Genomic DNA, 26831 nt, shown 5'->3' on the forward strand with positions numbered 1-26831 from the left:
CTGAATTTGTGGTTCTGAGAAGTCGGGGGTCCTGGCTATTTTACAAGAGGCAGAAAGAAAAGCCTGTGGAATTGGTTGCTGGAGTCTGTCAAGTCTAACCCTGAACTGTGTAGCCTGAGATTCCTTATCTCTCCTGTGATGTCTTTGGCTGACACATGGGTGTGGATCTGAAAAGGAGAAGCAATATTTGTACTGTATGGTTTTAAGACTTAGGCTGACAATTTGAATCTACATTTACCATATTCTTTTTTTTTTTGGTGGTAATAACAGCAAAGACAGCATGTCTTATTAATTTTCTTTGATTCCTGCATGCACCTGGCATTTGTTGTTATCCATGGCTTGCAATTCTGTGATCTTATTAACTCAGGCCTCTTAGCATCAAATCTTCCTCTCCTATCCTCTTAAAAAAATCACTGAGCGTTGCTCGTGCTGGCGCTGAAGTTTCCCCAGCTCTCTTCTGATCTCCCCAGGGCCGTTCAAAAGCATAGGTAATCCTCAGGATTCAGCCTTCAGACACCATTTCTGCTTTCCGGAGCCACCTCCTTTGATGGGAACAATTCCTATGCTCATCATCTGGCCAGATGGGCAGGTGCAGCACTCTTCCCTACAGAGCATGCTCAAAGTCCCTGCAAGGTGTCAGGAAAGCTGGACTGCTGCTGAGTGGTATTTTACTGTGCTGGCATAGCAGGGCTTCTCTACTGCACCCTGTCCCTGGCCTCTGAAATGCCAGCTTTCTCCACTGGGATCCTATGTCCTTGACCTTGTCCTTGAGCCCAGGGGTTTAGGGAGGGAACTATGGTCAAGGGGCAAAAACATCTGAACAAGCATATAGGAACTCTGCACTTTGTTTTTTTACTGGAGAAGCAAATAGACACAGAGGTCATGAGGTCAGATGACCTTGGAGACTAGTTCTTTCCTGTATTCTACTCAGCTTCCTAAACTCCTACAATAAACGCACCAGAAAGGGAGTTAAACACCCACTTGACCACTTATGCTGTATATCACACTGTGCAGATTGTGTTTACATTAATATTCTAAAACATCTGAGAGCTGGAGAAATGTCTAAAGGGTCAAGAGAGCACACTGCTCTTGCAAAAGGTCTAAGTTCCATTTCCAGCACCCTTTTCAGGTGGTTTACAACTGCCTAGAACTCCAGCTCCAGGCATCCAACAACTCTGTTCTCCATGATCATCTGCACTCAAATATGCACATACTCATATGTAGACACACACATTTAGACATAATTAAAACTAAAAAGAAATAAAAAAAACATTTGAGGGCTAGTGTCTTACTCCTAAGAAGAATTACATAAATATAAAATTATATATTATAATATTAATATTATACATAGTAAAATATATGATGCAATATATAAAATATAAATATACAGTGTGATATGTAGTATTTAAAATATATTTAACTTTTTATGTATGCATGCTTGCCTCTATGATTTCTGTTTACAAAGAAAGTCATAATAGGTTAGTTCCACACAATTATATATGTCTGAATTGGCTTTCATTAAACTGAGGTCTGATCTGTGTAAGACAAATAGTCTCTCTACTTCTAAGACTAAAAGCCTTCTATTCATGGACCTTGTCCACCTGTATTCAGTAAGCATGGTGGGGACATGTATGTGTGTCTTTTGATAGTCTGTTTACATTCTCACTACAGCATTAGCATTATGCATTGAGGTTCCCAAAACTTCTTGAGATGCTTGTTCCTCACCCTATACTACGCATGGGAGAGAGGTCTCTCAGCCCTTCCTAGTTAATGCTGGCTCTGACTAGCAAGCCTCATCAACCAAATATTTAGGCCATCAGTGTGGAAATCAGATTCTGAGTTTCAGAAATCTACCTTCAACTATTTGCTTTTTATTTATGTTTTGAGTCAGGATATGAATAGCCACACTTATAATATCTATACTGTGGTGTTCTAGAACAGATTTGCATACTGATTTCTCTTCTAAAGTACAGGCAATAACATTTCTAAAGTACTACTTCAGGAAAATCCATCCCCAGGCTTCCAGTCTTTAAAGATAATGTTTCTCTACTTCATAGTTCAGGCAGGACTTAAATCTGGAATGGACCAGAGGGCCTCGTCTGTCTTTTAAGAATTGACACTACTGTAGTTGAAGCCTTGTTTATTAGGCATAGAGTCAAGATAAAAATTTGTGCTTAGTGGACACCTGAGAGTATTAGATGCCATGGAGATAGCATATAAACCCAGGTTCTCACCTGGGGTTCCTTTTTCATTATGTTCACATTTTTTTAAAAATAAAAATTCTTTGTGTTCTTGTTTTGGGGAGGTTTATTGCTTTGGACATGAATGAGTTTACATGATTTCATACTTTTCAAAAAACCAATTTGAAGTATTTTTAGTGTATAGATTTAAATATTTACTCTTTAAAGAAAATATAAAGAGGGAACTTTTTTTGAGTTTTGGAATTTATTCATATCTTTCTTTATGACTTAAAAGCTGGAGGCAATGTTTATCATTGCTAGTTGTAATGTGAGTGAAACAACCTAATAACTGTTTCTTGAACATCTAGTATGTTTTCTTTTCTTTTTTTTTTTTTTATCATGCTAGGTTCTGTGAAAGACCCAATGATATAAACTGAATTCCACTCTTGTCAGAAGCTTAGTTGAGGAAACAGGACAGATATTCATAGATTAACCAAATAGAATGCATGCAATGGTCCCTAGCATAAAACACTTGCATTTTTGTAGGTAAAGGTTGTGAGTGTGTAAGCCAAACTGATAGACTAGATCTTGGCATCCATTTCAGCTTTCTTTTATTCTTATTTATTAAATATATATATATATATATATGTATGTATGTATGTATTTCCTGCATGTCTTTGCACTATGTGCATGCCTGGTACCCCTGGAACACCTTAGGACTAGGGTCACAGATGCTTGGGAGCTGCCATGTGGGTGCTGGGAATCAAACCCAGGTCCTCTGGAAGAACAGTCAGTATTCTTAACCACTGAATTATCTCTCCTGACCCCACTTCAACTTTCTATCTAGGAAGATAAAATAAAATGAGAAACTCATAAAGAAGTGGGATCAACTTATAATTTAAATGGCTACAAAGACATATGGGACAATTCAAAAGTCTCATATTTTTTTCAGGAATTTTGACACTCTTCAAGTTCCTCAGGAATGGGGTAATTAAGAACACCAGTGTGAATAATCTGATCAGAAATATTTTTATTGTTTTAAGAGCTCTAAAGGCTAAGGAAGATAAAAAGGACCACAATAGAAAGTATTTCAAATTCATGGCTGTCATAACTGGATTTTGTTCTTAAAGTAATCAAACCGATCAGTTCCATATAAAAGAAATAAGCCCCGTTGGATTCACTAGGGATTTGATGACACATTGACTCCACCTGGTTTTCTATGGTTTTCCTGGTTCCTGCAACCTGCCCACCCCAAGCCGAACTTTGCAATTGCAAAACAAACTCTTGAGTTATGCTGACACTTGGATCAGCTGAGATCAAGGAATTTCAAGAAACTGGCCCCTACCAAATGACAAGTGAAAGCACGTAGAGGAAGACAAGGGTTTTAAGGCCACTGTTATAAATGTGACACCTAGTGTCCCACTGTTCTGGGCTCACGTTCTTCAAACTCCTTTTTGTAGCCAGCATTTGTACTAAAATCTTCCAGGAGACTCCCATACATGGAACAGGTAAAATGTGAGGCGATTTGGTGGAAGGGGAAGAGAGGCCCCTGCTGGGGTAATTGTTCCCTACCCCACTTTCTACCATAGCAGGACTCCCAGGTTGAATGACAGGTCTCTAGACCCAGCATCATGTTGCACGATTCTTTCAAATTCTAATAAATTAGCTTCACAGACACTGTACAAGTACTGAGCTTAAGGTTATGAGGGTCATAGGTTATAGCACTCAGAGGTTAATGGAGGCAAAACTAGTATGCAATGGCCTGCTGAAGCATAGAGCAGAAGGAGACAGAATCTTAAGAACTCATCAAGTCCTTCTTTCCTGTTTTTGAAACCCAGCTACCTCCCTTTCTTTCCCACAGACTATGTAAATCTCCTTTCAAACGTCCTTTGCTAAGAGCTGATGTAAGGTGCACTCCTGTTTTAACTTAGAGCCAAAATCCTGATTGAGTGTAATAGCATGATCAAGGTTAGTTTGCTTTTTGGTTGTCAGTTGTAACAACACTTACAGGTGCCATTCAGTGTGCTTTAACATGGTGAATGCTCCATGTTCCTGCCTTTGTGCAGAGAAAAGTTTGGTGAGAGAATACCAAGCATGCAACAATCCAAGGAGTATTGGTGACTTGTTGTGTAATCGGTGACTCCACAGGTCATCCTGGAGGAAAAAAAACTCCTGAACCTAGGTGAACTCGTCATCTACTATTAATAAAATACTTCTCCTCTCTCTCTCTCTCTCTCTCTCTCTCTCTCTCTCTCTCTCTCTCTCTCTCTCTCTCTCTCTCTCTCTCTGAAGGAAAGATCTACTGTGTGGAGATCTGGAGATGCTGAAGATTATTCAGGGGATACATCTTACCTAGAGGAACTGGAGAAACATCGACTTTCAGTTTGGTGAGTGTCTTATTTTGCCTTTTTATTTTTTTATTTACATTCAATGACTCCAACAAATCTCTCTTTGCCTTATTCTGCTGTTATTTATTTAGTCCTCAAATTGATTATGTATTCATTGTAGACTATAGCATATCTATCCTGGCCCAGGGATGTTCACAGTTCAATGATAGATATGAATATGTACATTAGTATATTATGATTTATGGCTTTTTAAAAAAAATTCACAAAGTGTCCCACAGAAGAGATGAAGACGAGATCCCTGAGAAAGTTGGAGTTGAGTGTTAAAGAGGAGCCTGCATTAGGGAAATGGTGGTGGGATGGTAGAAACTGAAACTGAAGACTGAATTGGGATGTGGCTAGGTATAGATGCTTAAAGCCTCGGTTCACTTATGATCCAGGAGGGCCGTAACTATTGCTGTTCTTTATTACTTGTCTAATGCTTGTGATTGTATTTGTGCAAACACATGTAACACATGAAATGAGGTGGGGAGCTTTCGGAGCAGAGGCTCTCAAAGGTAGTGAACACAGGGTTTTCTAGTGATGTGTCCTTCTAAGCACCATGGCAAAGTGTGACAGAGGCAGTAAGTTCAGAAAGAAGAGACAGGAGAGCCAGTCAAGGTACAAGGTCATGTGTTCCCCTCACTGCTTCTCTGCTCACCCCAAGGTCTTGTCCTGGAATGGCTTTCCCATTGGGCAATTTATCTGCCCTGTGGCTTATTTATCAAAGTTTACACTTACTCTTCCATCTACTCGAGGTCATTACATTAACTCAAATCTCATCATCCAGTCACATGTTCTGGAGTTCTTGCTGGCATTCATTTTTCTTTCGAGGCCTGAATATATTTACCCATGAAGGCCTATGGTCTCCAGGCTTAAGAGTACATTGTTTTCTGTGTGAAGGCATTAATTCCCATTTACATGTCCGTGCTACAAAAGCGAGTGCAGGGCTTCACCTCTATAGGTTCACACTCTTTTGTTTTTTCTCCCGGCAACCTTTTATACAAGTCTTAGTCACTATATAACTTACCTTTGGCGTGCCTGAAAAAAATCTAGCACCAACTTCTGCTGATGGGCCAAGATGCAGCTGGACCCCCTGGGGTGGCTTATAGTCATGTCTAAATGAGTAGCTGAACTTGGAGAAACACTTTCTTAAGTGGTCCTGTTTGAATAGCACACCTCCACAGTTCTCTCCTCTTACTCTCTTTCTAAAAGGAAACTTTTTAAGCACGTTTCCACTTTTACACGGTCTTGGCCTCAAATTACCTTTGCTCTCAACCCAGTGTTAAAAGTCAGTGTCTGCCTGATGATGCTACCTTCTACTAGCCAAAGAGGCAATCCTACATTTGCTTCTTATGTGACTTGAATTTCGTTTTTGCTCCTTTTTTTATCTGAGCTACTTGATTTTCACATGTTTCTGAGCTACTTTGTGCTCACTGTAAATTTGACTGAAAGCAGAAGGCGGTAACCCTGCCACACCTTGAGTGTTATGCTGCTTTGAAATTTCCTCTGGCCTATATATTAGTCTATTATCTTTGAATGCAGCCTCACTCAAATGTCCAGAATGAGGGCAGAACATAGCTAGAGTCTTTGCCAAACTGTACCATGAATCACCTGAAATCAAATTCCTGGTAGAGTTCTTGTTCCCATCTGAACCCTGTAAGTATGATCTTGACAGTCTACTTTTCTATCAGCATTCTACTTATCCACATTTTCACCAAAACAGTGTATTAAGCTCAGCTTTCAGAGCCTCAGTGCCTCCCTAGCCCAGAGATCTCAAGTCTTCCACATTTGTCCTCTATACTGGTTTCTAAAGCTTACAAAGGACATGGTCAGATGTGCCCCAGCAACAATCCCACCTCTTGAAACTGATTTTCAGCATTTGGTCCTTTTACTTTCGTTGTGACAAAATATCAGATAGAAGAGATAGGGAGAAAGGTTTGTTTTGCTTCATGCACCATGATGAGTGAGGTATGGGCACATAATTAGAAATGCGTCACAGGGCCAGCCAGAGCGGGTGAGGACTATACCTCCTGATGCAAGAACTGGAAAGGTGCCTTTGCAAGTGAGCAGGTGGGCAAGAAGGACACTGTGAAGCTGTCTTGGAGACATGATCTAACACATTCAGCTTTACTGATTCCTAGGTGGGAAGGACCTGTCATGGGGTCAGTTTGTTTCCAGAGTACAACCTACAAAAATGTTGGCTTTGTAGACTGATCAACCTGGGTACGGAATGCAGTTCTGACACCACTGTGGATGCGTGTTTAGCTCTTTGGTAGCTGTTTTCTCTTTCTCAAGCACATCTGATAACTCCACTCTGTGGGCTTTTAGTTACCATGAGCCTTGAATGGTAATCGATATGAAGACTGGAAGACATAGATTCTTAATAAGGGAAACTACTGTCAGGGGTGTTTCACAGAAAGGCCCCATCTGAAAGTAAAACTAGAGGACTGTTATGCTAAAAGCTTGGTCCCTAACTTGTGGGACTCTAGAGGTGGGGTGGTAGGGTCTCAGGGATAGGCCCAGTGGAAGGGAGTTAGGTCTCTAGATGCATGCCCTTGAAGGGGAGGTTGGGACTAATGCTCTTCCGGGTCCCTCTTTGGATTCCAGCTGTCATGAGGTCAGGAGCCTCCACCACATGATCTCTGTCATAATATCCTGCACTGACACAGTCCCAAATCAAGAGGCCCACACAGCCGTGAGCTGTAAGCTTTGGAGCCATAAGCCCAAACAACCCTTTCCTCTATTAAGATGTTTATCTCAGGTAATTTGTCACAGTGACCCAACGCTGACTAATACAAGGGTGTAGGTTATTCAAGATGACTTGTCATCCTCCACAGCTGTCTTCCGTTTTTGTTTGCCAGACACACTAAGAACTGGATGACATGAGGGCTTTTCTGCTTCGTTCCTTCTCTATCTGGAACGTTCACCCACTTCCTTGTGCTGTGGTTAGTGCAGATGGCAGGTCTTACCATCAGTTTTCTTTTCCAGAAGAGGCTATGCTGGAGATAATACATAAAAATAGAGTCTGCCCCTAGTGTGGTTATTTTTTTTCTTATCACTCTGTTTCCTTTACAAATTTACCACAACTTAAAATAATGTTTTCTGTTTACTTGTTCATTTTGTTGCTCACTCACCTTTTAGCAAAGATGCAGGGAGAAGCCCCTCTGAGCTGCTTACAGCTGGGTCTTCAGGCCCAAGACCTACAGTCCTTGCTCTATAATGTAACCTGAGCAGTACCTGTTTGTTGAGCCAACAAATACAATGATAGATGAGTGAACATTTTTCTCTCCACCTCTCACCCGATTGACTGTTACGTCAATTAATTTACTTCAAATCATTTTCTTCTCTAGAAATTGCTGCCGCTTCTAGAAGGGTAGTGTGGAATCATCAGCTACTCTGTAGATCTTGTTTTGAACCCGACTTGAGGATATGGGCGCTCCTGACACCTCTCTAAACTTCTGTTCTCACTGGTCTGAGATACAATCTGAACAATTGCCTTGATGTTTTTTTTTATTAGAGCTAGTAAATCATGTGCTAGTGAGGCCTTTGCCTAAATCCTCTCCAAATCCTCATAAAACACAGTTAACACAGAACATTCTACTACCTGGCTTCAAAGCTAAATATGACATCAAGTGGGTAACGTGTGTCCCACGCCAGCAAGTTTGAATGATGTTTTGTGTGTGTGTGTGTGTGGGGGGGGAGTGCTCTGTCTTACACTCTGACTCACTCCAATAGCACCATGCCTCCTTTGAAACTATCAATTTTAGAAAATTTGGTAGATTTCTGAAAACGTCTGTAAACCATAGCTACCACCACCCTTTCTTCCTCTTCCTCCTCCTCCTCTCCCTCCTTCTTCTTCCCCTTTCAACATACGGGCACTTTAGCTGTCAAATGCAGATTTCATTTGTAGCTGTCAGTCATTTTCATGCATTTTTTAAGACTATTAGGCTTCTTTTCCTCAGCCAACAAACTGTTCAATTAATTTGTCTGTGACTGTGGAAGAGAATGTGTTGGCTGTCTGTCCCTCAGAAGGCTCCGAAAGTCCTGGAACCATAGGTGCAAATCCTTGGGGACACACCCAGCAGGATCTGCATCTTCCTGTCTTCCAGTGCACAAGGCCTGTGCCACCTTAACATTAATATGTTAATATTGTTTTCCTTCATATGTGTACTTTTTCTTGAAGATTAGATACTGTGAGATCGCCCCTCCCCATACACTCCCCATGTTTTTATAAATGGCAAACATTTAATAAATATCTGTGGAATTGATATATGAGGAATATGATAAAAATACTGGTATTTCTGGAAGGAAATTCTGTAGAAACTTGAAGGCATTCTAGGCTAGGGTCTTTTCTATAGTTGATGTTTGTCAAAAGGCTGGGAAGTGCAGGTATTTGTTCTTATTGGCCATCTTTCTGTCTAGAAATGTCCCCATCTTCTGATAACAGACCTCTCCATCCCCATTCCTATATAACCAAAGGCTGGCTGACACAGACAATGTTCATGTGACCACTGTGATTAGATGAGGGATTGGTAGTTCACCTGAAGAAGGCTCCCACACTCTGACCTGGGGTTTTGTTTGTTTTGTTTCTTCTTCTCAAAGTCTTGAGCTGGCAACCCTTTCACTAGGCACACTTTTCTTCTTGTTCACAGTTACCATTATAAATGACTTGAAACTAAACAAAGTACTTCATCAACTGTTATGCTTAAGTCTAGATGGCGTACGTGATGTAAGGATAAAGGCCAATGAGAAGGCGAGTGATAGAAAGTAGAGGATAGCTATGGACTGACATGAATGAAGTAATATGACTACACAGATAAACATAGCACCCCCAACCTTCTGTGTTGCCTTCCACGGTTGCAGTTACATGCAGGAAGCTATGGTCCCAAAATATTAAATGCAAGTTTCTATAAATAAGCAATGCATATGTTTTTAATTGTGTGCAATTCAGAGTAGCGTGACGTAAGCTTGCACCATCTCTGCACGTCCAGCCAAGCTATGAGTTACTATGCTGTTTCCATACTGAAATGCCACCATCCTTAGTGACTTTGCCACCTCAGTTACCAGACTGACTGTGACAGGATGTGTGTCGCACAGTAGCCTAGGAGTATGTGCCTTGCCTGTCACTCATCTCTGCTCATCTCATTACTCAGACATTGTATTATCTGACGTTATCACGAGAAGGAGAAGATTACGGTTCAATAAGGTATTTGGAGAGCGAGGCTTTCTCCACATATCTGTGCTAGAGTATTTTGCTGTAACTGGTCCCTTTTATTATTAGGCAGTTTTTAATACCATACTGCTCTTAATGTGCAAATGTAACTGCCGTGGGTAAGTCTGCACAGGAAATCATAAAGGACAGATTTTGGTCTTATCTATGGCTTTAAGCACCCACTGGTGGGGGGCTATCTTAGAACATATTCCCTTCAGCAAAGGAGGAGTCCTGTTTTATTTTAGGTCAAAAAAGACATTGTCCACTGGGAAGCTTCCATTTAATTTTTTTTCCCCTGTGATAGCAGGGACTTTGAGGAGAACGCTTATAAGGTCCATTCAGTTAATTACATAAATAACTACTCATTTGCCCGTTTAAACACAGCCATGGAATCCCATCGCCTGCAGAGCGAATTGAGTTCCGGGCTTCCTAATGAAGCACCTTAATCTTTGTGCAGGGATTTCTCTGAACGAGGAAGCCAGGGTGTGTGTTAAGTACCCCTGGAAGCTGTACTCACGCGTGCTAGAAACCAGCTGATCCCACACTGGTGGCTTAGAGAAGCTAATATGTGTTTCCAAGGTATCTAACTTCCCACTGGGAGAAGGTTCCAGTCAGGAGACAACCTTAAAAGGATCCCATTACTACTCAAGTGCAACGAGGTGGCTAGGCAACAGGAGACTCACACACATTTCAGAGCAGGAAGGATCTGGGGGACGACTTAGCTCAGCCCTGTCAGTTCATACATGTTGCATAAAGCTGGGACCTGTCCGAGCACAGTGGCTTGCCTGAGGTCATAGAGCTGCTTAACACTGGAAGTGAGCTGGATCTCACTTCCTTTCCATCTCAATCCATCTCAGTTGTACAGAACAAGCTCTCCTGAGAACAATGCCAGTCTTTTCAGAGTTTCCTGTTTTCTCTCCATTGCACAAGGCTCTGATATTTATTTATCAAGGCATTGATAAGAAAGTGCCGATTTTTGAGAAAGTCCATCTAATGGATCAATGCAAGTTTCCTTCTGTCATGGAAGTGAAGGGCAGATGCCCAGGTGTTTGCAAAAGGCACACATTGTTGGCCCTTGTACACTGAGATCTATGTTCTCTTTAAGAACGTCCATGGCTGCCCTGGGTGTGTTGCTGAGGGAAGGTGTGGGTGAACTCTGCAGGAAAGCTATCGTTAATGCATGCGATACACTTGCCTTTTTATAACACACATGTGATTTGACATTGAAATAGAATGCAGATGCTTCTTTGATTGGCGTATTCCCCATTGGGCTTCTGTAAAACACCTTCACATATGGTCTGTCTCCTTCCTGAGAAATGACTTGTTTATGTCACGCGAGCAGAGCAGATTGATTTTACAGTGAGTAAGGAAGTTGATGAATTGTACGTTGGAGAGAAATCCTTGTCTCTGCAATCTAAACACTTGAAAATTAATGTTGCCTTTTGGAAAAGCCTCTCATGATATGCTCATGATCCTTCCTATTGGTTAAGTGGAGACACACCTGTGATCTCACTAAACAGAGTTACCCGGGTCCTTATGATCACCTCAAAATACAAGTTTTCTTTTTCTGCTCTTAAATGTATCATGAGACTTATCAGGTCAAAGACTGGCGGTGCTGTCTCCAAAGAACCAACCCCTCAGTTTCAATATGTGTCCATGCTGTAACCAGAATAAAGCAGTCTGAAGTGGGTAGAAAGTAAAACTGTTTCCTTAGTTTTCAAGTGCTATTTTAATATACAATTCTTGTACTAAGTAGCTTTCTTGAGGACGCCCAGCCCCTTTCTTTCAAAATTCTGCCGTACAGTTCACTGAAAGGACCAGTGTATCTTCATCTTCACACCTGTGGTGATAGACTAATCACAAGGACTCAGGCAGAGTTTTACACATAGTAAATCTTTCTCATCCACTCCTCCCCCATTTATGCTCATAACTGCCTTGTGATTGGTTTTAACTTGGAATTGAACTCATGAACCCATACAGGCTAGGAAAATGTTGTAACACTGAATTACATCTCCAGCCCACTTTTTGCTTTCTACTTTGAGACCAGGTTTAAGAAAATTGCTCAGGCTGGCCTTGAACTTGCTACCTCTTGCCCCAGATTCCCAAGTAGCTGGGATTGCATATTCTTGAAACGTATCAGAGTATAAAATACATCCCAAGAGCTTTGGCAGTGCGCCTCTCAACACTTAGCCAATTCTGTTGTGCCACTGTTGGATACTGTCCTGCTGTCCTCTGTCACCCCCCTTCCCAGCCTCAGAGACACTTACAGGCTTTAGGTTCTGAATATTTCTAAAGTTTCCTCTACTCACACACCCCAGATAGCATGGGAGGAATGAAGAGGAGAAGCCATGGAGAAGAGTTGTATACCTATACCAGATTTAGAAATCTTCAGCAGAGCAAAATTCCCACACAGAGCTGGGCTTGGCAGCATAGACCTGTTAAGGGATCTACTTGGGAGACTGAGGCAGGGAAATCTGAAGCTCAACGTACAGAACTAAAAACTTATTGAAACCCTGTCTCAAAGAAAAAGGGAAAATAGAATCCCAGAGAGCAAGCTCAGTCGTGGCGCACTTGGCTGGCATACAGGAGGGCCTAGGTTGAGTCCCCAGCAACAAGTGGAAAAACAAAACAACAACAAAAACAAAACAAAACAAAGCAAACTATGGAGGCATATTCCTGGAAGTAGTTGATCCATGAGCCATGTGCAGGGAGGTATGTATTGACTGAGGTTTTCATCTTATAAGATGTGGGTAAAGCATGGTTGTGTGTTTATCTGGAGGTACCAATCTTATTGCCTAGTAATACAGGCTCTGTGAGCATAATCTCTTAGCTCAGACTAATTCACTCTATAAATTCAACTAGGTGAGGCAGGAGTATGCAAAACCATGAAGTTTTTCCAACCTGTTTTGCCCCAATTTATCAGTAAAATGAAGGTAATAGTACAATCTATTTTTTTAGCAAATTCGAATATGTACATTAAATATGGAAGAGTGGGGCTGAAGGAACAGTTCAGCAGTACAGAAATGCTTACCATGCATAAGGACCTGGGTTCTATCTTCAGCATCTAAGAATGTAGACAGTGACAGTACATAGTAAGTGCTCAGTGAGCGCTGTAAGTGCCAGCTATTATTAGTTCCCAGAATTCCTTCTGCCTCTCCGTTTTCTACAACCTTCTGTTTTCTTGCCTATATTTAATGTTTTAAAATAGTGATATTTTGTTTTTTTTTAAATAAGCAAAATATTTTGCTAGTAACCAAAAGGTCTTCCACTGGCACATAGGGTGTTAATGGTAGAAGGTAGAGGGATAAGCATATTCTTTTTCTGTTGGTTCATTCAGCAGCAAGACAGACACATGGTTTTAAGCTCCTCATTTCTGTGGGTGAAGTTACCCGACACAGATCAGCTGGTCTCTGCCAGGGTCTCTGAAAGGTGTGTTTGAGGCTTTGGCTGTGCTTTCATTTGGAGGATTAAGTGAGGAGGAATCCCCCTCACCCTCATTCAGATTATGAGTGAATTTTATTATCTGCAGCTGTGTGGCAGGGAGCCCTAGTGTTTTTCTGGCTGTGGCTGGGATGCTGCCCACAGCTTCTAGCAGGCCAACTGCTGTTCCATGTGATGTGCGCTTCTTCTGTACAATCAATTACTCTATGCACTATATGAGGGACTCTTACTTCAGGTAGGACAATTCTCTCAAATGCTAAGTCAGGAGGTGATTTCCCATCTTCTTTCTCAAAACAACCCCCCACAAACAACAACAACAACAACAAAACCCATATACACCAAGACCCAAAATGAGTTATTGCTTGTAAAGAGCACAGTGGATGGAGTAAAAGAGAAGGCAGAAAGGAAATTGATGGTCCCCATGTGCAGTATCAAGTCACAAAGGAATTAGTGTGAACTATACCCTATTTATTTCTACAGATTGCCTTTATCTTTTCCATTTTCCATTTCCAAGTTCATAATAGGTCCCACCCTCATTTCAGGGGAGGGAACCACACAAAGCACATATTGCGGGAGCCAAGAGTCACAGGGCCTTCTCTTGGCATCTTGTCTGCTCCACCCTAGGAAGTCAGTGTGGGCAGGCAACTGCTTTTTCAGTTGGGGTGACTGTTTCTGGACAGGTCCTAGAATTGACCATTCCACGTAGAAGATTGCAGTCTAGTCTGCCTTTCTGTCCTATGTGTAGACCTGAGGCAGCAAACCCCTTGTTGGTTTCGGACCATCCAAGTGCATGGTCCACGTACTCCCCTCTTCCTCTTAGAATGACCTTCAGTTTCATTGCCTTTTTGGCACCTTGATTATATGACCACAGATGCTCTATCCTCTCATCAGCCAGCATGTATTCTCCTTTTCAGGTGCATTTGATTCTACTTTTATGGGCATCGCTTCCCTCCTTTTTTGGAGCTAAGTTGCATGGGTATTTTCTGCCATGCTGTTGACTTACTAAAAAGATATTCCCAAACAAGACTCATGTCCCTGATGAGTATCTTATATATATACACTAAGCTATATTGGCTCTGATAAATGGTCCCACTTCTTAGACCCCATAGTCGACTGAAAAGCTAGATTGATAAGAAAAATCACAGCACTTATGCACTTATCTGCTTCCATATAAATAGCATAAGAACATGAAATTTAGTTGCTACTGGCATTCTCTAGGACCCAAAGCTTTGTTCTCTCTGATTTCCTTCACATTTAAAAGCATATACACTCTAGGTTGGTCCTTAGCATCCATCTTATTTCCATATCTACTTATTTTTGTTTGTTTTCAAAATTTTAAAGATTTTATTTTTTATTTATTTTTTATGTACATATGCATGTGTGCATTTATATGGGTAAGAATGGGATAGCATGTGTGTGAAGGGTAGAGAACAACTCATGGGAGTCATCTCTCTCTTCCCACCATGTGGGTTCATGATTGAAACTTGGGTCTTCAGGATTAGGGAGCCATCACATTGGCCTCTCTTTCATATTTCTTACCACTGGTGCTGTCTCCAATGAATGTGGTGGGTAGAAGTTCATCATTCGATATGAGTGGTCAGAGATTTGGTCCTAGCCACTGAGATGTGAGGAAGTACCAGGTTCTGTTTCTTCCCTGTTAAGAAGGAAGAAAGCTCCTTCACCTCTCTCTCATCTCTTCTCAATCAGATCAGCGAGATAGGTTAGGATACTGGGAGCTGCTATGGGTGTCCTGCATTAGGAGAGGAAAAAAAACAACAACAAAGTGGTCAACCCAGCACCCTGTCTTATTGAGCTTGTATTTCTCAACTCCTTTCACTTGTTTAGAAGTCCCTACACATGAGATAATGAAAAGAATGGTTGTTCAAAATTCTTGGATGAGCATTTAGTTGCTGGTAGCTGAAAGGCGTGTTGTGGAGGCAATGAGCCTATATAAATGTATTGCTTGTGTAGTACGTGCTTACGTGTAATGCTCACTCTTCCAGTATTTGGCAAGTTTGAGTTGTGTCCCATCTTCTGGATCCACAATATAGCGATAATTGCAATTTTGTCCAGGACTCACTAAAACATAGCATGTTGATAGTTGTTTTCTAGTCTAATATGTCTTGGAAAATGAGCACAGTGTGTTTCAGGACACTCTTCTCTATAGACACCACACCGATTCAGTCGGGAAGATGGAGAATGAGGTGAGCAGAATTAATTTAGTCAACTGTCTGGAAACCTAACATGGCATCAGTGATAAGATTTAAATATCCTGGAACTTCGGCTTGGGTCTGTCCAAACTCAAGCTGCGTGATTTAAATGATGAAAGGGCAAAGCTGGGCACAAAGCAATGTAGGGATTTATTTGATGCAAAAACTCAAATGACCAGTAAAACAGATAATGTACTGTTGTAATAGTTTGTAAACAGCATCAAGAAAACAATTGTGTGGGTGTATTTGGAGCTTCAAGCATTGTAAATTCTTTCACTCTCATATACTTTATGCCTTCTTTAATAAACTGGAGAGTCTTGGGCCAGCTTCATCTGTGACGGTAGGTGGTCATTCATTTCACAATCCACTAACTTTCATGATTATTCAGTATTTTATGTTACCTAAACAGCTTTGGATTTCGTCTTACTCAAATTGTAATATGGCAATAGCTTATATGATTTCAGAATCATTAATTCAATGGGTGTTTTCAGCACATAGAAGTTACTCCCTCATCTCTCTAACACAAGCACAAACTTAAAGGTTTTAAGTGCAACACTGACACATAAACACATCTACAATATGCATAGGTGGTAATTTTACCTACTGAGCCATGGTGGAGAGTGCTGCTAAGTGCACAGAAAATCAAGGAAACTTCACCTTCCCTTTATGGGGACAGATGTACAGCTGCCTTGAATTTATCTATAGTTTAACAACTGAACTCTTATATAATATGGGACAAATGATAAAGCTGAGGTTATTTAAGTTTTTAGGAATTTCTTATTCTAGATGTTTTTTGCATGAATTTTACAGGAAATTTTCAAGGATGTACTGTAGGTATCTGTGGTATTTTACTTGGTCTCTTCCCCTTCCCTTCTGCTATAGTCCTCACCACCTAAAACTTGAGAGCCATTGACAGTCTCTGCTCAGCTGTCACAGTCTGTATCAATGTGAACACTTGTTTGTATCCTGTATCCTGTATCCTGTATCCTGTATCCTGCATCATTGTGAACACTCTTGAACTCATCTCACTTAATACTTTTTAGGACCATCCAGTTCATCTTGAGAAATTTCAATAGTTGAAAGGTTTTAACATGAAAATCTGTGATTTTGGTTTTTAAATGATTAATATAAATTTTGCTCACTAAAACCTCAGATAAAAACAAATCATTGCTCTGTAATTAATTCTGTATATGCATATTTTATCTATGCATCTACCCATCTCAGGATATAACATTTTAAATAACATTTAAATCAATTAGTCACCTGATTATTTCAATATTCCTCACCATGTTCTTGACTCATACCCTAGTAGCTAGAAATTTAACACTAGTGCTATACAGATTTGCATACAAGTGTTGTAAACAACACTACATTTCTTCATAACATTACAATAATGATTACTTCATTAACTGAATTTTTCAGCTATGTGGGCTATCCTTCACCATAATGTTGTTACAAGGTATATGAGGGGAACTTATAGGACTGGGCATTGTCCGAAACAAGGTTTCTACTGCTGTGATGAAACACCATGACCAGAATAATTTGAGGAGGAAAGGATTTATTCACCAACAAAGGAAGTCAGGACAGAAACTCAAACAGGGAAGGAACCTGGAGACAGGAACTGAGGCAGGGGCCATGGAGGAGTGCTGCTTACTGGCTTGCTCCTCATGGGTTGCTCAGCCTGCTTTCTTATAGAACCCAGGACCATCAGCCCAGGGGTGGCCACAACAACAATGGCTAGGGCCCTCCCCCATCAACCTCTAAATAGAAAATGCCCTACTGGCTTGCCTACAGCCTCATCTTAAGGAGGCATTTTCTCAATTGAGGTTTCTTCCTCTCAGATGACTCTAGCCTGTGTCAGGTTGACATAAAACTAAACAGCACAGGTATATTCACAATTTGCAGGCTTTGGCATGACAATATCATGTCCAACATGTGACTCTTCTCCCTATTCTCAACATAAGTAATACATCTCTCCATGCTTGAAAAAGGTAGTTCATTAAGAGTCCAGTTGCCCACTGATGTCCACTTTATAATTATCAAAACCCAGATGTAATATTGTAGCCCCTCATCACCTCATGACACTCAGGGACTTTCTTAGATAGGACATATTTCTCACATTCTGGTTCAAACTTGGCTGAAATTTGGTACTGGAGGAAATCATCTTCTGAACCCTTAGTAAGCCTGGCATCATTCCAAACACAGCTGTACAGCCAACCCAGAAATCAATGCCAGAGGAATGGATGAGGAAAATGTGTTATATACACACAGTGACGTTTTTAATGGGAGAATAAAGTCATATTGCTTGCAGGAAAACTAATGCAACTGGACATGATCATATTAAGTGATTCAGCTAATCTTATAATGCATTTTTTTCTAATTTCTGGTTCCTAGGTTTTACATAGATGCATAAAATCATACATGTACAAATTATGATATGAAAGTAGATGTAAAACTGGGTGGAAAATGGGGATTAATGGGATGTGGTTGGGGAAGAAAAGATAGGGCAGGCTGATATGAGGAGAATATGCCCAACCTATAGTATTTATATTTATGAAGATAAAAATCTGTGACAACATAAGCACAAAAAAGTGTTGTTCTACTTCACTCCTGTTGATGAGAGCTGATACTAACAGTTCTTAGTTTCCCCCATGCACTGATTGCTCCCAACATTCAATGCACTTGAATGTGGGTGCAGCCCACTGTGCACCTGACTTCAATAAGAAGACATTCCATTATCGATCCAGTTCAGAAATCTCAAGAAAAGTTCTTATGCCCTTCCATGTGGCTGTGGCACACCTGTCAGGAAGTGAATATTCTTCTTCACACTGAGATAGCAGTGGGTCTCCAAGTCCAACTAGATCTTCAGCATCCTATGTTGCATCCTTGTAACTCCTCTATCAGACAGCTGCTGGTAGCTACATTATTGTGATGATTACTTTATGAATTTCAAATCCGGAAAATGAGTGTTGTCTAGACAATTTAACAGGCATTAATTGTAAGCATCCAGGGGGTATAGTTTGTTGACAGGACCAGTGAGCCATGTAGTACAAACCTGCTTGCAAGCAAAGCTATGAATTGTGGGAGAAGACCTCAGAAATGGGACACCTTCACTGACACATAGGTGAGAGTTTCCTTTTCCTTTTTTTCTCCTTTTGCTTCTTGGGAGGATTATTTGTTGTTCCCCATGGACCTAAAATAGGAGAATTGGGCTCAATAAGGGGAAATCTTACATTTATTCTTACCTTGGGTCCCTTTTTGATTCTGGCTGATAGATGGGAGCTAGGAGAGTAACTGGAGAACAGCGCATCTTGGGATATCTAAAATTAAAGTCATTTGGGGATTTCTCAGGCTTCAGCAGTCTCCTCTAGATAATTCAGTTTATGGGTTTGGGGAAAGAGATTTTTATTCTTATGTTCAATTTGATTTCTTACCTCTCTACTCACCCCCACCCCCACCAAATCTGTCAGCTTTAATTTTACCTCTAAGCAAATATCAGTCCAAGCAGTTTGAAGCAACAGTTTTGGCTTATTCTGGCATCCTGCCGTGAGACATAGATCTACACCCCTTTGCTACTGCACCCCCTCATTACATCTCACCTCACTCTCACTCCTTGGACGTTAGTCAACAATCATTCTCTATCTACTTATTTATTTTCAGGTACAAGCCATCTTCCCCCATTTTGTTCAATTTTTAATATGTTGGTGTTATCATTAATTCATGTAATTATCACACATGGGCTCTTCTATTGTGTCTCTGCTTCTTCATTTCTCTTCCTTCACCTAAAATATCACCTAGCAGTTGAGACTCATATCTAAACATCTCCTGAGTTCCAGGCTTAGATCAACTTCTATGACTTGACAATCAAAAGACACAGACACTAAAGTTACCAACCTCCCTCAGTATCCAAGGCTTTCCACTAATCTGAAAACTGTGGCATCTTCAAACACACACTCTTTGCTATAGCTTGCACTTAAGACTTGGGGATAATCTTGCACATTCTCTTTTTTTTATTTTGTTATTGATTTACTTCAAGATTCATTTGTTAGTTACCTACAAGTGTGTTAGTTTCCAGAGGTAGGAAGATTTATAAAATGGTTATTTTACCATTGCAATATGTTTGATATGTGTTTTAAATTCTGTTTTATCACTATAAGTAATGCTCTTTGTTTCATACAGGGTTTCATAAAAGGTTTGAAGCTATAGGCATCATTCTGTTCCTTGTGCCTTCAACTCAGCACTGTAGCTTTAAGTTTACCTTGCTGATGAGTAAGGTTTTCTAACAGCCAGCATAATGCATGTCATAGGCCAATAGATAGCACAATGTGTGTTGCTATTCTAATACCTAGCATGCTGCATATGGTATTAAAAGAGCCAGAATGCTATGCATACTTTAGACCTGATAATTGTGCACTGTTTTGTGGTATCATTTTCTCTTTCAGTCAGGAGTAGGCTACTTTCAGCTGGACTATCAGAAATAGTATCAAAGAGAACATGTATCTTCATGGCGCCTTTCAGTATTGCTTTAATTTGCAGTAATGACAAGTTGGAGCCTTACTCTTGTGAACTTGTTCTACTTAGAGCTTCATCTCTGAGGACCTTACCTACTTACCTTTGTCATTTTATGTGGAATTTTGGACATTTTTTTCCTAAAGTGTGGAAATGTCTTACACAATTTTTTTCTTTACCTTGTGTCAGATTTTGGCATGTTTTTCTGTTGTATCATCTGTCCATTAAATATCTTTTCTCAGCCATCTGTCTGAGAGTTTTTTCTGTGTGACCTGTGTTAAGTTGAAACATTTAATTATAATGTTACCAAATTCCTTGTTGTATCAACTATGGTTTGTGCTTTTTTTGAGTTATGCTGAAGTTTTTCCAGTGCTCTCCATCAGAATTGTATTATCTTACATTTTCTTATTTCTGGCTTAAAATGTATGGTGTCTTTACTAAATGCATCCGATTAGAGTTCACTTAACCCAACTTTGTGGATTACCCACATAGAAAGCCAGTTTCCCCTTTTCTGTCTCCTAAAAGGCCTTTCGTCTATTTAGGGATGAGGAAATTGGAGAAATATAAACGGCTTGCTTTAAAACCATAGCAAGTAAGAAGTCTGGGATTGTCAGGGAGGTTTTTGTACCTCAGAATTTACAGGTGGTCATTCCTCTCTCCCTCTTGCATATCAGCTTCCTCACAGGCTGAGGCTATGCACTGTCATGGTTTTGTACACAGCATCACCAGGGACAGTGACAACCACTGCGGTTGTTCACTGAGTATATGCTGGAGCTTCGGGATATGGTTCTCTCACTCTGTGTCCTTTTACCCTCTGTAGATCACCATCAAAAGTTGTGGAATTGCCTTTTCATCCATTCAGCTGACAGGCCCCTTTCCCAATGTTCTGCCATTTGATTAGATTGGCCTCAACATCTGAAGGCTGGGTATGGTCCAGGGCTCCCTGTTAGAGATTCGACACCATCATTCCACTTGGAGAGAGGGCGCTTCAGCAGCTCCCATGGATTAGGTCCAGTAACTAACAGGAACAGCAATGCAGGGTTTGAATCTGGGACACATTAAGGTAATTGTGTGGACATAACAGCTTTGGAGACGTGGATTTTCATGTCTGTCTTGATGCTGCATCCTTGCCATGTCCTGAGCAACAAGCTTCCTGATGATGTGCTCACAAACTTAATGAGAGCTGCTGTCTCCTTATCCAACTGTGCATTGTTGGAATGAGTAGTATGGAGGAAATTCAGCTCCTAATGTTGGTTTTCTGCCATGGATGACAGTATTTGGATGCCTCTGTAAGTTTTCCAGGTGTTGGCCATGTCTGACCTAACTTGGTGCCAGCTCATAATGCAGTGTGGCTCCAGGAGGGAAACTATCAAGCCATCTCTGAGTCAGTTTGCACATGTACTTCAGCCAACCATCAGCATTTGTCTGAAAGGCTGCCTTAGAGCTTTCAGTGATGCTTGACTATCTAATGGGAAAAAACAAAGCTGTCCATGAGCGCAGCGTTTAATTTTTATGATGATGCCTTGAGCTTTGATTGAGTTACTAGTTGGGAGCAGTGCATGGAAAAAGAATCAAACAAACAAAAGCATCAGATCAAGTCCATATGACTCTGTGTAGTGATGGAATCCAGTTCCAAAAGTTTGTAGAAATGTTGATTCAGACTGAGATGTCAGAGGATAAGGAGCAATTGGGGACTAACAAGATTTGTCTGACTAAGGCAGTCTGGAGCTGGTTGTTGCAAAAGGAAGGTCATTCTTTTATGTGTGAATTTAGCACACACTTTTTAAAGGACACTGATATAGACTAGATGCTGAGGATACAAAATGCATCAGAGGCATCCTATGGCAGTTTACTCCAAGCTTCTAAGTTCATGATTTACAGGTACAACCGGGCTGTAGTTGTAATAACAAAAGCCAGGGAACTTTACTCACCTAATAACTACAACATTTAGGAATGAGATCCAGACCTCCTAATTCTGTCATGTGATCACAGCAAAAAAGGTTGTGTGACCAGGTGACTGAACCATAGAGAAACTAGAAAAGTGGGTAATAACTTTCACTCACTGGGTATGGAATTAAGAAAGGACACTGATTCTACCAGGCAGAAAAGGAGAGTTTTGCTTAGTAAGAAATAGCTCTAAGGAACCAGAGAGATGGCTCAACAGTTAAGAACCCTTGTTGCTCTTGCAGCAGGCTCAGGTTCAGTTGGCAGCACCTACATGGTGAGTCACAACTATCTGTAACTCCAGTTCCATGGAATCCAACACCCTCTTCTGACCTCTGTAGGTATTAGACATACATGTGGTGTATTTACATGCATGCAGGCAAAAATCTTACGCACACAAAATAAAATAAATACATCTAATTTTTTTAAAAATATAAACAGTTTTAAGCCTTTGGGGAAGGGGATGTAATATAGATACCCCATTTATGGCCAAATGGAACAGTGTCTTCTCGAACATGACAGGACCACTGCACTCATAAACTCATAACATCTGTAGTTGCTTACACAAGACATACACAAGATCAGGCAAGTTGACAACCCAGCATGGATGGAGGAAGGACACTCAAAAGCCCTCGTTTCTAGCTAAGGAACTCCTGACAGTTGATGGTTTCTGGGACAGAACCAGTTTTCTCTAGGGGCATGGTCCCTGGTAGCTTGACCATGCTCCAGTGGGTGGCCCCACCCCCATGTGTATATGATGATCACTAGTTAGATTCGATGACATATATATATATATATATATATATATATATATATATATATATGCTATATATATCAAGTCATCTCTGAGTCAGTTTGCGCATGTACTTCAGTCAACCATCAGCGTTTGTCTGAAAGGCTGCCTTAGAGCTTTTAGTGATGCTTGACTATCTAATGGGAAAAAACAAAGCTGTCCATGAGCACAACATTTAATTTTTATGATGATGCCTTGAGCTTTTATTGAGTTACTAGTTAAAACTAGTGTATATATATTATATATATTATGTGAAGTTGGGAGGGGGTGTGGGGTAGATCCAGGAGGATTTGGAGGGGTGAGTGGTATACATGTGTGAAATTCTTAAAGAATAAATAAAAGTATATTAAAAGAGAAAAACACCATGTAGCTGTATGAAAATGTCATAATGAATCCCATTATTATGTATAATTAATACATGTTAATAAAGCATTAAAAAGTCCTTATAGAAGGTAGAGGAGAGAATAAAGCTCAGAAATACTGTTTATACCAAGCTTGGGCTCATCTTTGTGTTGTTTTGTGCTGTTGTAATTCCCCCACTCCTAGAGCAGAATTAGCAGTTGGGTTGGTCCAAGACCCAGTCAAGGTACTTGTAAGAATGTTTTAAGTCCTAAGTTTAGAAAGCTAGGTTTAAAAAGCATTGAGCAAACTATACACTTTTAATCCTTCATCTAGTTTGTTTTGAATAAGTATATTTTTGAATGACTTCCTTAAAGTATTTGGATACAGATTTAATAGAATAAATACTGTTATCACATCAACACGCACTATTTCCTTTCAAGAACTAAAACCATCATCAAACCTCAGAGTTGAAAATGATACTTAAACCAAACATTTGAAACCACACGTTGAACAAAACACATTATACTTCACGTAGACCAACTATAATTATGAAAAACATAAGGTTTAACTCACAATTGCCATTGGTTTGAGGTGGTTTTATTCTTCCGTACTTTTCTGGGATGTTGCTTAGAGATGTTTTAATCCAGAAATATGACTTGGCTTTAGTGGTGAGGACTACAAGTTATGTGATTTACTACTTGGGTTCACATCTTGGCTTTATCATTTAATAGTGTTCTTGAGCATATTTGGCCACTTTTTGTCTCAGTTTCCTGAGGCACAATGACAGTATCTCTCTCGTAGAGATATGTTAACAATTAAAGGAGTTTCTGTAAACAGTGAGCATGGAGAGGTGTCTGGCACAAAATAATGTCTGATTCCTACATGTTAGCCCAAATTCTTTGTGATATTTTCTCTAGTTACAAAATGTAATAATAAAAATTAAAAAGTTAAAAACAAGCTCTTTCAAGACGTAACATTTTTCTAACATGGCAATTATATAGTTATGGATTGTATTACTTCAGAATGATTTAGAATATCTGGTCAGAGAACTGTTTCTTGTCCATATCCCAACTGGAATTAGTAACACAACTCAGCATCCTGTTTTCTCCTCTCTACTCTCAAGCTTAAGTGTCTCCATGTCCATGGTAGGAATATGATCCATACATTTGTAAACTAATTCTAGAATTCAATCAGCCAGGAATACTAAGTATCCATGAGAGCTTAAACACGAATATCTCCTGGGATCAATTCTGTCCTGATGATTACTGTTCTCGAGCAGGCTTATAATTAAGAGCAAGAGGAAAGACACCTTAGTTCTACCCATGCATTACTGCTCAGCCTAATGTGCCTTAGAAGTAGTAGAGGTTTGGGAGACAATTGATTTCCAGGTGTGTGGACCTCCTTTTTGGTTGGAGTAATGTAAGAAGATCATGGGTGGTCCTGATGGGTGTTGAGTGGCATATAACCAGTCTTTTTAACTAGAGAGGTGGAGGTATGGTCTCAGTACCACACCTAACAGAACTCAAAGTAAGCAAAATGCTCCATTAAAAGCTTCAGTGATTCACATTAATTCATTGATTACAGTGAATTAGATGTACATCAGTGCTGTGGGATGTTCTGTATGGCAAATGTGTTGCTCTGATTGGTTGGTAAATAAAACACTGATTGGCCAGTAGTCAGGCAGGAGGAAGTATAGGCAGGACAAGGAGGAGAATAAAGCTGGGAAGTGGAAGGCTGAGTCAGAGTCACTGCCAGCCGCCACCAGGACAAGCAGCATGTGAAGATGCCGGTAAGCCACAAGCCACGTGCCATGTGGCAAGGTATAGATTTATAGAAATGGATTAATTTAAGCTGTAAGAACAGTTAGCAAGAAGCCTGGTACGGCCATACAGTTTGTAAGCAATATAAGTCTCTGTGTTTACTTGGTTGGGTCTGAGCGGCTGTGGGACTGGCAGGTGAGAGAGATGTGCCCTGACCGTGGGCCAGGCAGGAAAACTCTACCTACACATCAGCCTATCAGTTTTGGTTTTAGTAAACATACCATTCTTGTTTCTCAAGTTATTTGGATTTCCAGTTGAGTTCAAGAAGACATTGCAATAGATTATAGAACTCCAGTGACTCATATAATCTCTGAGAATAGAGTAATATGTGTCTGAGCACCATAGATAATACTGAATATTATTTTTTAGGACTCTCTAGGAAGGCCCGTTCTCCCTTACACTTTCATTTATAATATGATATATGTCCCTTCTCTTTAGATAAATGCTCTTGAAAGGTCTCCCCAGTCTTTGCAAACCTTCTTTCATGATTCAGGATAATGTCATTCCTTGTCTTTTATTCTTGGTAAAATTTCTGCATATTGAAAAATGCAGAAGTTATTTCCCTTGCTAGTTAATACACTTAGCAAAAACTTACTGGGGATGTGCTGAGTCAGGGATGATTTGAACTAGAGATGCATCCACAAATTTCCTTGAGATCTGACATCCTTAAGTCTCAATCATGATGTAATTATTATTATTATAGCACTCCAAACAATATTGGAATGACAATAAAGTCTCTGTAAGTAGTTAGTAGCTGAATTAAATGACATTAGGAAAAAAAATCTATCTTCCTCCTCTATATACTATTGAACCTTTCAGTCAAAAAAATTAATTAACAATGTTTTAATCTGAGAATTAGTAAGTGGCACTGGTCATAGCTAATTCCATTCCAGAAGCACTCTGGTGCCCCCTCCCCCACTTTTTTCCCTTACCCCCACTCTTAGTCACTCACATATATTGAGTTGCATGCTATAGGCCCAATAATTTTATGAAATTACATTTGTTCTTGTAGATTTTCATTAGCTAGCTAATGTTCTTTGCCTCTGCCCAAGTAGAAGAGGAAGAAAAATAAAGTCAAGGATTTACACAAAATTATTCTTAGATGGAAAACAGTTTAGTCACAAATATTAAAGTATTATATAAATTGCTAAGTTTAATCTCCAATCACAATGTTCTCATTCCTCCCCAGTAAGAATCTACTTATTCAAAAAAGGTAACTAAGGGCTGAATTTACACAATCATTTGGTTTATTCTTTTCTACAAAAGACCAAGGACTTGACACCCCATGGATGATCCTTTTTTCCCCCTGGGAATAAAAAGATAAAACTATTTAGAAAGGAATGCCTTACTCTAATGTCATGAGCTATTGAGTCCAGGGGTTGTGACCTTCATTTGAACTCATCAAGACCATCACATCATGTTTTCAACTTCCAATCTAAACAAGAAGCTAATTGGAGGGTAGGGGTACCAAGAAGATTATTTGGTTCTTTTTTAAAGAAAGGTCTTTTGTGAAACAACATTTCAATGTCTTGGACGTTTTTAATTAATCCCATTACGTAATGGCAGAGGGTAAGTTATTTTTACAGGGCTTTTAACTAGTTACTGATGTAATTTGTTATGCATTGTTTACTAGTTTGTCCCTAAATTACCCTCATCTTTGAAGTGTTCTTCAAATAATAGAAGACACTTTGACCTTATACTGCAAATGAAACAACTGCCAACTATGTTATTTGTTTACTTAATCTGCTACTTTCAATCCATATTTAATATATGTTAAATAGAGGAAAATTATAAATATATAAAGGATTCAAAAATAGATTTGTGTTCAGGTTATCATTTTCATTTTTGTAAAGACAAGTGAGTTTATAATTTTACTGCAATTTTCAAAATGTGGAACCTAAATTCCAAGGTCTTATATTCTTAGAATCCTTTCCATATCCAGAAAACATTTTCTTTGGCATTTTTTTGTAAATAAGTTCAAGATTATTAGCTG

The 26831-nt window shown here is 39.9% G+C and overlaps 1 protein-coding gene across 1 annotated transcript in view; it reads left to right on the forward strand.

The window, feature by feature from the left end:
* LOC131910750 (uncharacterized) overlaps window positions 1–26831 on the forward strand; it is a 280595-nt gene that overhangs the window by 144312 nt on the left and 109452 nt on the right. Inside the window, exon 13 of the mRNA XM_059262637.1 lies at window positions 4473–4567. Coding sequence (XP_059118620.1) covers window positions 4473–4567 — 95 coding nt within the window. The remainder of the gene's footprint in view (window positions 1–4472; window positions 4568–26831) is intronic.

The sequence above is a fragment of the Peromyscus eremicus genome, chromosome 5 (genome assembly GCF_949786415.1).
Source record: "Peromyscus eremicus chromosome 5, PerEre_H2_v1, whole genome shotgun sequence".
Taxonomy (NCBI): domain Eukaryota; kingdom Metazoa; phylum Chordata; class Mammalia; order Rodentia; family Cricetidae; genus Peromyscus; species Peromyscus eremicus.